At 47.3% G+C, this 13615-nt stretch overlaps 1 protein-coding gene across 1 annotated transcript in view; it reads right to left on the bottom strand.

The window, feature by feature from the left end:
* Positions 1–1587: 1587 nt before the first annotated feature.
* The window catches only part of Rnf130 (ring finger protein 130), a 113571-nt gene continuing 101543 nt past the window's right edge, over positions 1588–13615 (bottom strand). The window contains exon 8 of the mRNA XM_087574224.1: positions 1588–8360. Coding sequence (XP_087430350.1) covers positions 8251–8360 — 110 coding nt within the window. The 3' untranslated portion in view covers positions 1588–8250. The remainder of the gene's footprint in view (positions 8361–13615) is intronic.

Here is a 13615-nt window from a genome sequence, read left to right as displayed (position 1 = left end):
GACATGGACGGACCTCGGACATCTGAGGCCAAGACATAGACTGCTGGCATTGCCTATGTCTCTGCATAGCTAACACGCTCCTAGGTGCTGCAGTTGACCCAGAGACCAACCTGTAAGGACTCGTCTTTATAAGGACAATACTATTTATTGAACACTCAACATGTGCTGGGCCTATGTCTTGTGATTTTGTTTTATAAAATTTGCTTGATAAAATGCAAAAATCAGGCTTTGACATCATCACAGGACATATCGGTCAACCACATTATCTAATACTTCAGCTCCTTTTCATTATCCGGAATGGAAATGCTGCCCACAGCACCACTACTGCCCAGCCTTCTCTTCCTCAGCCCCTATTAACCAGCAATCTGCTTTTGCCCCTATGATCTGCCTGTTCTGGGTGTTTAGTGTGAACAAAATAACCTGTCCTGTTGTTCTTGGCTTCCTCACTCACCATCCCATGTCCAAGGTACATCCATGTCTCAGCATGACTGTGGCTTATATGCTATGACTGAATATTTCGTGAAGAGATATGCCGCATCTTGTTGTCCATCAATGGATGGACATTTCAGCCTCTTGGCTCTTAACAATATTATCATAAACACTGTGTACATCTTTAAAACGGTTTTTACCTCTTTATGTTCATGGAGAAAAGGTTTTTTCCCTTGAATCCAGGGTTTCTGTTTTCTCAGCTATGCTGGAAATCCGAAGCCCCATCAGTCCTCTCGTTCTCCGATCCCTCCAGCTGGGGGTACAAGTGTGCCCAGTGTGTCTGGCTTGTTAAATGGGGTCTGGGCTTCAAAGATACCCAGGAGCAGCAAATACTCTTACTGCTGAGCTGACTCTCCAGTCCCTGTGTATAAACTTGAATGAAAGTGTTTTTTAAATTCGTTTGGATATGATGAGATCCAATAAGATAATAATGTTAAGAATTAAGAGCCATACTCTTCTCTGTCTCTCTCTGCCTCTGTCTCTTTGTCTCTTTCTCCCTTGGAGATAGTGTCTTTTATGGAGCACTGGCTGTCCTGGAACTCCCTGTGTAGACCAGGCTGGTCTTGAACTCGCAGAAATCGACCTGCCTCTGTTTTTCTGAGCACAGGGATTAAAGGTGTACACCACCGTACCGAGCCTTGACTTTTTCTTTTAATTAAAAACTGTTTAGACTTTACTTATTTTTTCTTTATGTGTATGACTATTTTGCCTGCATGTATGTCTGTATGTCATATGAGTACCTAGTATCTTCGGAGGCAGAAGAAATAGTTGGTTCCCCTGAATCCGGAGTTACGGATGGCTGTAAACCACCGTCTGGGTGCTAGGAATTGAACCCAGTTCTCTGGAAGAGCAGCCAGTGATCTCCCTAGCCCTGGAAGCCAGGCTTCTGAGCAAACACGTCTCTTTCAAAGCAGCTTTTCTCATCCGATATTCTTACAGTGTGTTGGAGTTCAAGCTATGGTTCAACACCCATCCAGCCGTTTCTAGAGCGTGTGAAGTGGTGTCAATGTGGTTTGGACTTGTATTTTCTACCATGTCCCCTTTAAGGAGCTTGTGCTTTTTTGTCACCTGCAGAGAGTATTCTACGTGACACGAACAGCTTTTTCAATAGAGTTTTATTGAAACGGTTATATTAGCAAGTTCCACACATACAGGTGTACACTATCGGCATAGAGATACATGCCAGACAATTTCACTACTTAATTATACTTACATCAACCGTGTGGACCTAGGAGTTATGCTGCCCATTTCCAGGGGTTGACAGGTTTGATTGTCAAGAAATCACATTGTCCTTGCAGATGTCTGTATTCTTGACAGGGTAACCCCCCTACAGTGACGTCCCACATTCAGTTGATGAGCAATCTTGCTATTTGAACATTTGATGTGTGCTCTTTCTGGCACAAACCATCCACTGGTGAGAGACAGTCAGGTGCATAGCTTCCCTCCAGGTGCCCCGCCTTGCCATCTGCCTAAGGTGTGTTCTGAGCTTTCCCACCCCAAGTTACCAGTGCTTAGGTTAGACAAACAGTTGTATACGCCATCCACTGAAATGTTGTGCATAGTCAGCAAGAACCTGGAGGGAGTGGGGCTTGTTGAATGATCCAGATATGAAGGGGGTGACTTCAGTGTTTATACGAGTGTTTGTAAAAGCTACAGAGGGTCAGAAGCAACCTGGACACATGGGGCCTAGAATTTAAACTGGTTCCTCTCCTTTTACGGGGGTGGGGTGGTGGCGTATGTCTATGAGGCGATGCCCATGTCTCCTCCCAGCTTGAGCTCTTTTCTGCCCCGTAAATGACACTGGTGTAGTTTTCTTGGGTGAGGTTTGGCCACTCAAGAGTCCATCTTACTTCCCATGCTAGGCCCAGATGCTAGGCACCAGATTCCATCCCAGGCAACAGCCAAGGGAGCTGTATTCAAGCTGGGTCGGCAAGCCAGCCAGGGCTGCCAGGGAGGTAGTGTGTGTCGTGGCTGCTCCTAAAAGGTCTAGGTGTAGAACCAGGACAGATCTAGTGATTGGGGCATAAAGCATGGGTGACAGTCGGCAGGTGCAGCTTGCTTAACCTGAAGGGAAACTATAACTTTGGATGTCTCATTTTATCAGACCCTCCTACATTAAAAAAAAAAAAAAGAACAAATATCTTGGTTTAGTACCTTCTAGTCATTAGAAAAGTCCTTTAATATAATGTAAATACACCGAGACTTAGTTGTGGATGAAGGGTAATTCCAAAAGCAGGTTAGAACCTACTTTCTGTTGGGTTAAATTTGTGAAAATGTAGCCCAGTACAGTGTTAAGTGTTGCCAGTAGGTAGAATCAGGCTAGGGTTGTTGACAGGGAGGAGGGTCTAATGGCAGCTGTGGGCTTGTGGGTGGCCAATAGGCCCCTTCCCCATGCATGTGCCCGCCCAGCGAATGGAGTTGAGGGGACAGGAGAGGAATGACACACAATGGCATCAAATGTTTTGGGGACGGTGGATGGTGAGGGGATGCAGGGTCCACTATAGGAGAGGTGTGAGATGATCTTGGCGCTCAGCCTTTCCTTGGGAGGGGAATGAGTATAAAGGCGCTAACGGCTGAGTGAGGGCTCCACCTTGAGCTCTGGCCACCACCAGTGCGTCTGAGAAAGATCATACTTTTAGGTTGTGGAGTGGGGTCCTGGCCACCTCAAGCCTGTCTTAAAGAGTCAATAGGAAGAAACTGAAGGATCCCAGGGCTGAGGCCTGAGTTATTCTGGAAGCAAGGAATCCTCCCAGAATCTCAATACTTCGGTTGCACAAAGTTCAAAGGCCCTTCTGCCCTGCACCATCTGTTTCTTCTTCCTTCCCGAAGTCAGAGTGAAGAAAGCAGGGAGAAAAGTGTATTGAGCCTAGGAGGATAATCAAGGGGGTGGGGCGGCTTCCACAGGGCTGTTTTAGGGCCCTCAGGGCCAGTCTGTAATGTAGAAATGCCACCCTTTTAGCAGCTGAGGCTGACAGCTTTCTCTGCTTCTGTGGTCAAGACAGATTGGTGGGGGTCACAGCTCTGGAAAACACAGGTGACTGTTATTATCCCAGGCCTGCTGGGGCCCACTGGGTCTGTCCTCATCTGGGAATACCCATAAAGAAGAGAGGAGCCTCTCAACCCTGCCAGAGCCCCGAAGGAGTTCCTTGGCTACAAGGGGGCCTCCTAATCACAAACTTCAGCTCTATACTCAGGCTTCAGGAGGCTGATGTGACCTGTAAATACTGTAATCTGCAGAGAGCCAAGGGGCCAGCCAGGAGTCTGTCTGCAAGAGCGCCTTTCCCATCTAATTGCTTTTCCTGCTGTTTGCTGGACCACCAGGCAAGCATGGTCCTGGGCTACAGACATAGGTGTCTTATTCCAACATTCCCTCCAGTCCACAGTAATCACAGCCTGTAAAGCATTTCCCCAGTCTGGCAGTGATCTCAACCACATCCAAGCATCTTACAGTTCCCCCTTTCCAGACAGCTTAAAAATGATGCACCCACAGGGCCCAAACACGGCAGAACTCCATGCGCTGTTTGCAAGCACTGCCTCCTCTGGATCTGCATGGAAAGGCGCTTGTTTTAAGCTGTGGGTATCCGGACAGTCGCCCTGTGTTAATGATCCCTTATTCTCACCTCCTCACACTCCCTTTGAGCTTAAGGGCACAGACCTCCCGTTCTGAACACTGGAGGATGGGAGCTGCCGGGCTCACCTTTCTTGAGTGGAGAAATCACGCACAACCATTTCTCTACACCAGTTTCTCTGATAGCCTTTTCTGTGTGCTGTACATCCCAATCAACGTTGTCTAGTCCAGTGTCTCTCTGGCTGGCACCATCATCTGTACTGAGTGTCCACCTCAGTCAGGGTGGGCATGTGTGCCCAGTGCGCACACCTCTGCACAGGGTTGGGGAGAGGAAGAGCAGAGCCTCCCAATGCCTGGGATCATGGAGACATCATTCTGGGGCTGAGTTTTATGGGTTCTCCTGCATCTCACTAATATTCACTCAATCACTGAGGTTAGAAATCTACCTTCCATTTCTTTCTCACAGTGTCCCCACTCCTGTGTTTCCTACATTTAGTCAGTTCAGTCTGGGGTCCCTTGGTCCCAAGCCAGCCACTAGGATGCCAGCCCCCAGGAGGGCCCGTCTACCCTCTGCCTCTCACACTGCCTACAGCTCAGTGTTCTTTTCCCAAGCAGACCAATAAGGGGAGATGCTGGCTCCAGCATAAGGACCTTGCCTTACTCCTGCTGCTCCTCATGACCCTTCTCCACCCAGACTCAGCAAGCTGCACTCTACCTTTCCACCTATGTCTAGGGAACTGTCCCCTTGAGACCCACCCCCATGTCACATGCTCTCCCTCTGCAGAGTGTTGCTAACACGCCAGATTCCAGGACAACCACTGAAGTGCTTGAGCGCTGAGTGCACCCCGAGGCTCCCAAGTCTTCACCACTACTCCACCCGAACGCTCAGTGTACAAGTCAGGTACACAGGGAGAACTTTGTAAAATGTCTGTCTATAGGCTAGGCATGGCGGCACATGCCTTTAAAACCAGCACTCTGTGGGGAAGGGGGGAGAAAAAAAAAACCCCTAGCACTCGGGAGGCAGAGGCAGGTGGATCTCTTGAGTTTCAGGCCAGCCTGGTTTACAGAGTAAGTCCTAGGACAGCCAGAGCTACAGAAAAATAAACTCTGTTTTGAAAAACTGAAAAAGAAAAAGACAAAAAGGGCGGTTGTCGAAAGTAACTGTATGGTCTTGCCTTTCCCTTCTAAGTGCCATGGTTTTAAATTCAGCAGTTTTCTTTCTTGACATTTATGAGCCCTTGTCAGGAGGACTCCTGATGTGAAATAAATCTTGTTTTTGTTTTTTGTTGTTTTTGTTTTTGTTTTTGTTTTTGTTTTTTTTGTTTTTTTTGTTTTTTTTGCAGCAGGTCGAGGACCCTTAGAGCAAAGGTGAACAGCAAAGGAACTAGTGGCTTTCTTTCCCTCGGTTTGGTGTCATTTAGTGCATAGATGAGGGAGACCATGGAGGTGAGGGGTAATAAAGCCAGGGAGGCTCACAAAGTCCGAGGGACATGCCAGTTAGTAAGGTTCAGCAGCCTGTGGTTTAATGCCTTTCCGACTACACATTTTGGCATCCCAGGCTGTCATGCCTCAGGGCAGATGGGAAGGAGGCACAGGTTCAGCTTCATGATGGACTGGCATTCAGGGACGTGTCCTATGAGGGAACAACTAGAGGAGCCAGGAGAGAGAGAGGTTGATTCAAAAGAAAGGCTTAGTGGGCCTTGGGGGTTTTAAACTGTTGATGGTAGAGCCTGTTTTCCTAAGAGGGGAGCAAAGTTGGGGCCCTGGATAGACATACTCAACTTCTGGAGACCCTCTGGGGACTTTATACCTGATGTCCAGGCCAGTCAGCTGTCCTTTCTCCCTGAAGTAACAGGACCAGAGTGGCCCCTCCACAGGGAAGCTAAGTATCTCAAAAGCTTAAACCTCCGTATCCTGGCTGCTGCAGCCCCCTTCGCAGCTAATGCCACCCGTGGCTGTAGATCCTGATGGGCCTGTGCTCTATGGCATAGCCAGTGACGGCTGTGCACCCAGCTCCACCTGGGCATCCAGGGTGGCTTCATGGGAAGTCCCCTCATCATGGCTCCTGGTAGGAAGTGCTTATCCTCTGTATTCCCAGAGCACACGCCTTCAACGAAGAAGCCAAAGACCTTCCAGACAAAGACAGGGCATCTGGATCTGAGTTGAAGGTGGCCCCAACTTTCAGGAAAAGGGGGCCGCCCTGGTATCTGGAGCACTATTCGGAGTGAACTCTGTCACAGGAACTGCCTTCTGGCTGTTCTACAATGACCACATGCCCCAGTTCTTCCAGGGATTCAAACACTGTCTCAGTAGATTCTAGAGGACTCAATTTAAAATTTCCCCCCAAGACGTCCCATTTCTATTTTTAGTAAAGAAACTGTCTAGAGTGGGACTTAATGTATATGCCTTTATAAGACAGGTGAGACCTGAAGAAAACGAGTCTATGGGATGTGAGTTTGGTTGTGGAGAAGACAAGGCCAGGCTTCGGAAAACATGACAATTTCAGCATCCATCTGGTCCACCACACCAGACACTTCTGTCTGAGCCTGTGACCCTCGTAGTCTAGTCTCCTGCTGAAATGCTCTCACTGAGAACCTGTCTTTCAGAACGATAATCTATTGAAACTTTATCAAAAATATTTTTATAGTACAAAGACTATAAAAAAGAAAGACAAAAGCCCTTGGTAAGCAGTAAAAGTGAAAGCAGGTTAGACCTTGGACGTCGGTCCTGTTCCAGCCTTGCATATTCAAGCAAAGTGCGGAGGCTTGCCCTGCCACCACGTTCTTACAGCTGTCAGCACTCAGGCTCTCTGAGGGTCTGCTTCAGGCACAGGGGCCTCTGAGGGATCTTAGGGACATGTTACAAGATGCTGTGACAGAGAAGAAGCCACATGTGTGAAAATGACATGTACATGCCACAAACTTACGACCCATAGAGCCAATGAGAGTGTCAGGGTAGGAGCCTGTCCCCTGATGTCTGTGTTGCCATGCGCATGGCTAGAGACAATGGAGCTGCATTCTCCTAACAAGGGTCTGGACACCTTTGCAGCTCTGAAGAGAAGCAACTTCTCAGAAGTTGTGAAGAGGCACAAACTTCTGCAGAAGGGAGGTGTTTTGCTGATCCTGGTCCCACAAGTTCCTCATATGTTAACTTGATGTCATTCTGGATGTGTGGGAAGATCGCACATGTCCAGTGTCCACCATGGTGTCCATAGCATCCTCTTCTGTAAGTCTGTCTGCCAGTACTCCAGTGTTTCTTCATGTTGGTGCTGAGGCTGGCAGGATGGCACTGAATTGGACAATCAAGATGGGGAAGGAGGAGCCCCCATTTGGTATTTAATAGTAGGAGGTTAGTTTGCACTTCCCGATAAAACATTCAGAACCATTTTGGTGTTGATGACTGTTGACCTTATCCCTTGCAGTCATTGTGCTAGGCTCCTGGTGCCACCTCCCCATAGACACTACAGACAGTGGGGACGAATGCCTCCCATGTCCAGTGCCTATGTAAATACTTGTCATCACAGGTCATGCTCATCACAGATGCTGGAAAACAGATGACAAAGCAGATGACTGATCCTGTGACGGCAGACTCTGGGCCCCATGGCCTGTGTCCTCCAAGCTCTGGAGGACGACAGGAGGTCGGAGTCTCACAGGGGGAAAGGAAGATGAAGCTTCTCTTGAAGGACTCCCTATGGGAAGAGGCCTTTTACCAGAAAATACAGTAAGGACAGAGGACAAAGGGAGGAGGTCGGGGAGCCATGATTCATACCTTGTATCAGTGGGATGTTTTGTCTTCAGGCTTTCCTGTGCATGTGAGGATCACAAAACGTATTTTACAAAACCCCCATGCCACCCTAACACAGACAGCGTGCGACTATTTGGGGACACAGACACATTTGCAACAAACGCATCATTCACCCCTGGCCCCGCCTCTTCTCTGGAAACAGCAAGGCTCCTGAGGTGCCCATGCTCAGTGATCAGCTCTGGGTGGTACCATGAAGTTCACTTGGGCAATAGCGCTGCCCTCAAACCTCACCGTGGGGGAACTCTGTAATTTAACCCTGAACCCCAACTTGCGCCCAGAGGTACTGCCATTCTTCCCAGATGGACGATGACAGAGGAATACAAAGTAAGAAAGGTGACCACAAATCAAATCTCAAAAGGAGAGACCCCCAATAGCCCATTTTAAAAAAATCAGGTTTTGTTCTCATCATACATGTCCAAAGAAGGTTCGATTGTGGAGAATTCACTTTCATACACCAGGCTACGAGGCGACAGGGAGTTCCGGTGAAAGACGTGCCCACCTGAAGGAGGAACAAGAAAACAGACTTAGTATGGCCTTAGCCTGGGTCAGTAGGGCCTTGGAGGAGGACATTGAGTATCTTTGAAATGCTGTCTCTCATCACTAGAATGAAAATAATATGGGGGATCTGTTCCTGAGAGCTGGGGCTGGAACGCAGGGCCTCTGACGTGCTCGAGGAGTTCTGCACCTTTGAGCCGCCTCTGGGCCTTGTAAGCATGATTGACTTGGTTTTCCATTTTGCCTTTTTATTTATTTATTTATTTTTGAGATAGGGCTTCATGTAGTCAAGATTAGCCTTGAACTCACTATAGCTGGCCTTGAACTTCTGGTCCTCTGGTCTCTATTTCCTGAGTCCTGGGGTTACAAGCATGTGTTACCTCATCTAGTTTATGAGATGTACAAACCCGGGACCCTGTGCACGCTAGGCAAGCACTCTGCCAACTGAGTCACATCCACAGCCCATTGTGGGCTCCTTTAAATGCATGCATTCCCAGGGATGGAGAAATGGCTCAACAGTTAGGAACACTTGCTGCTCCTGCAGAGGTCTGGAGTCCAGTTCCTGTGACCCACATCAGGACTCAACTGTCTATAACTCCAGTTCCAGGGGATCCAATGTCTTCTTCTGACCTTCACGGGTGTTGGACGCAGATGGCACACATACACATATGCAAACATTCATACACATAAAACAAAAATAGATCTCTTTAAAAGCCTTCCAAGATATGTATACCCGGTTAGGATCCCCGAAGGCATCACTGTGTCTCTTCACACAACAGCTGCAGGTGCTCTTGACAGGAGTCCATAGATAAATCTGAAGACTTCTTATGGACACAGTCATGTGAAGAACTCCAATCCTCCCCCACCCCCTGAACATCTGTCCTAGCCTAGCCTGCAGGCGCGAGTACGCAGAAGCACTCCAGCCGCTGGGAGACCCTGGGGATTCTGGGTGGTGAGTCCTGAGGAGCTGATAACACATCTAAAAGTTGTAGACAGAAGAAGATGGTAAAAGTGCGTGATGTCGAGTCTGGTGCCTTGAGTTTGATCCCTGGGACTCATCACGGTGGGCCCAGAAAACGAACTCCTGCAAGCTCTGCTCAGAACTCTATATGTGTGTTATAGCAGGTATGTGCTTGGAAACATAGACTAAGTCAAATTTAATAAAAACAGTTTTTAAAATTAAATTTTAATTTAGGACCCAGTAGGCAAAAGTGCTCCAGAGCCTAAGGGCCCTAGTCCCACACCTACAGTAACATAAAAGGCTGAGTGTAATCCTAGGTCTGGGAAGACACACACTCCCCAGACCAGCAGACCCAGGGGTTCCCTGGCCAGACAGTATAGCCTAAGAATCGAGCTCCAGGTCAAAATACGGCGGATGACTACTAAGAAATGACAAAGGAACAGTGCCTTCGCTGACCTTTGGCCTCCTCATACACTCTCCTATTCATCTGCCCACACAAGCATGCAAGCACCCCAAACAAATGAAAAAGTCTTAATTTATATTAAAGTTGTACCTTCACATGGTTTGGTTAATCACAAGTGAAATCTGAGGTAGTTTTGTGTTTGTGGGGGGCAGTATATCATTATGTAGTGTAACCATGCTGGCCTTGAACTTGCAATCATCTTTAATTTTTTTAATTAATTTTTTTTTGTTTTTTTCAAGTCAGGGTTTCTCTGTACAGTCCTGGCTGTCCTGGAATTTGTTCTGTAGACCAGGCTGGCCTCGAACTCAGAGATCTGCTTGCCTCTGCCTCCCAAGTGTTGGGATTAAAGGCATGTGCCATCACCAGCGGCTTTAAAATTAATTTTATTTATGAATATGTGCGTTTGCCTACATGATCCCCAGAAACTGGAGGAGTTTTGCTGTATGTACGTGTGTGTATTATGTATGTGCATGGTACCTATGAAGATCAGACCAAGGCATGTGAGGTATCACAAGAAGGCTTGGAACAGAAGTGGGATACTCAGGAAGGGCAGCAAATTCTCTTAAGCCCTGAGCCACCTTTCCTGCTCCTGAGCCTACAGTCTTTTTGCTCCATTTCCCAAGTGCAGGGATTCCAGGGGGCCCCTCGCTACCCAGTACCAGGGATTGATGTAAAGGCTCTGTGCTAGCTAGGGTTTGTGTTGCTGTAAAATTGTAAGAAAGCTTTCTTTTACCCTGCACTAGGTCTGGCTCCTACATCTCAGTCAGCAAAGCCTCTCACCCGCTCTGCTCCATCCCATATCACACTGCCGATGGCTTCTCTCTGAGCCTGGCAGCAATCTCTCTACCCGTCTAGTTCCAAAGGGAGGCTGCTGCCATGCCAGAAATATACATCCCAATTCCGTGGCAGCTTAGTGTCTCTGGCTGCCGCATATTTTCTTAAGCTTAAATCGCCACATGAAAGAACACACAACACAATAACCTCTGATACAATTGATAAGATATAATTGCCCACCTAAGCATACAAAGCCCTGTACACATCCATCCCTTAAGAACATTCATAACAACCTGTAAATGTGCTGAGAGGAATCTTAACGTCAGCCTCCATGTTCTCTCTGTGGCTTCTCCTGCCTCCTCCAGTCTCCTCCTCTAAAACTTTTCTCCCGCCATCCTTCCTTCTCATCCAATGACAGGCCTTGTACCTGCCGACACCTGCGTGATGACATCATCCTACCATTTGTCCCAGTCACTCTTCTTGTCTTTGGGACAGAGTCTGACTAAGTTTTCCAGGGAAGCCTCGAACTTGCACTCCCTCTGCCTCTGTGACTGCGCACAGACCTACAGAACCAGCTGAACTACGTGTTCTCAGGGCCACAGCCTCCCACTTCACTTCTTCAGGGTGTACAATTTTTAGTGGCTCTTGTAGAATTTATGCTTTAAATAACATACTTGATTTTTTTCACTTTTAAAATTTATTTTGTGCCAGGTGGTGGTGACACACAGCTTTAGTCCCAGCATGAGTATGAAAGATCCTGGGCAGATCTCTGAGTTCAGGGCCAGCCTGGCCTACAGAGCGCGTTCCAGGACAGCCAGAGTTACATAGAGAGACCCTGTCTTTAAAAAGAAACAAAACAGATTTTATTTTGTGTGGGTGTCAGGGATGGTGACTGCATGTGCGGAGGTCAGAAGACAACTTTCGGGAGTAGATTCCACCTTGGGGGGTGCAGTTCTAGAAACTGAAACTCAGGCTGTCAGGTTTGGTGGCAGGTGCCTTTTCCTCTGAGTCATCTTGCCAGCCTAGAGGTACCAGTATGAGATGCCAATTCTCACTTGAATTCCCACTAAGGAACATTAGGATTTTTGCCCTATCTTTGTCCCCTCCTTCTCCCATAAACCATGGTCCAATTAATTACTTTTTGAAAGTTTCATACATTTAGTGTTATACACTTGACTGAGCTGCTGAGAACTAAGCCACGCTCCTGTTTTCTGCATGGCTCCGTTTTGTTGCTGTGGTTTTATTGAGGCAACAGGGAAATAAAGTAAAATGAACATGATTAGAATTTACAACACCAAGGACTTCTGTAGGGGGCTAGAGAGATGGCTCAGTGGTTACAAGTGTGCTGCACAATCATGAGGACCAGAGTTCAGATCCCAGTACCCACACAGCAAGCCAAGCTTCTCATGTCCAGCTATCCAAGCCAAGCTATCTCATATGGTCTCTCCTGGCCTCTGCATCTGCACAAACAAGCCCGCCAGCACATATTTGTATACATTCTCTCACACACAAATGAATACAATAAATCTAGAAAAATGGAGATCTTTATGCGTATACTTACCAACACAGCCAGACAATAAAACATGAACATGTCCAACACCTGCCAAAATTTCCTGGAATCTTTTAGTAATCCCTTCCTCTCTTACCAGCCTACTCCATCACCAAGGAAACAGGCTATCTTGTATCTTTCTAGAATGTTGAATCCTTGAAAGTTGCTATGAACATTTATGTACAAGCTATGTGTGATTATATGATTTCATGTCTCCTGGGTTAAATGCCTAGGAGTGGAAAGCCTGGGTGGGAGTGTCTGTGCTTAACTTTTTAAGGGGCTCCCAGGTTGTTTTATGCAAAGCGCTTGTGCTGCTTTCCGGTCCTCTGAGGACTGTATGAGAATACCAGTGCTCCTCACCACCCCTGTGCCAGTCTTGTAAATCTTAGTCCTTTAGAAGAGTGTGAGTGGTGTCTTCTTGTTTTCTTACCCTTCTTCTCTCCCCCCTCCCTTCTTTCCTCTCTCACTTCCTTTGAGACAGCGTCTCAGTAGCCCAGGCTAGCCTGGAACTGGCTGTGTAGCTGAGGATAACCTTGAACTCAGGATTATTCTGCCTATACCTCCCAAATGCTGGACTCACAGGTATGTACCGCCCCACCCAACTCTCCTCATAGCTTTTAAGATTCTATTTTCATTTCTTGTGTATGAGTGTTTTGCCTGTGTGTGTGTGTGTGTGTGTGTGTGTGTGTGTGTGTGTGTGTGTGTGTGTGTGTGTATGTGCTGGTACCTACAAAGATCAGACCAAGGCACTGGATGACCTGGAATTGTAGTTATAGATGGTTGTGAGTCACCATGAAGGTGCTGTGAACTGAACCTAGATCCTCTGCAGGAGCAGTGAGTGCTCTTACCTATGGAGCCATCCTTCTAGCCCCTCTCCTTGCAGCTTTGACTTGGCCTTTGCTGGTGATTAACCAAGCCAGGCATTCTGCCATGCTTGTGTCAACAATTCTATTTCTTTTTCAGGGCTGGGTGCTGGGGCTTGAACCCAGGGCACTGAGCACATGAGACTAGAGCTCCACCATGTAGCCACTCCTCAGGTCTCCTCCTTCTTGACGGGGAGATCTATGTTGCCCTGACTAGCCTGGAATCTGCTGCACAGACCAGGCTGGCCTCAGACTCACAGGGATCTGCCTGCTTCTGCCTTGAGTGCTGGCATGAGCCATCTGCTCTTGTTTTTTGAGTTACATAAAAAAGAATTGAGATCCAAGCCCTTCGTCAGAAATGTTCTGAAATGTTTTCAAGAGAAGCTTTTCATTTTAATGACATAAATTTTGAAGAGCAAGCTCCAAATTTTGGTAAAATCCCATTTATTGACTTTTCCTCCTCTCTTTCTTTCCTTCTTTCCTTCTTTCTTTCTTTCCTTCTCTCTGTCTATCTCTCTTTCTTTTTGTCTTTTCCCCCTTTCTTAGCCTGCACTTTTGTGTCAGATTAAGGAAATCTTCACCAATTTCAAGGTTATTGAGATTCTTCCCCTATGATGTCATTGAGAAAGACATCCAACATCTTATAATG

The sequence above is a fragment of the Rattus norvegicus genome, chromosome 10 (genome assembly GCF_021556685.1).
Source record: "Rattus norvegicus strain SHRSP/BbbUtx chromosome 10, alternate assembly SHRSP_T2T, whole genome shotgun sequence".
Taxonomy (NCBI): domain Eukaryota; kingdom Metazoa; phylum Chordata; class Mammalia; order Rodentia; family Muridae; genus Rattus; species Rattus norvegicus.
This window is presented reverse-complemented; position numbering and strand designations above follow the sequence as displayed.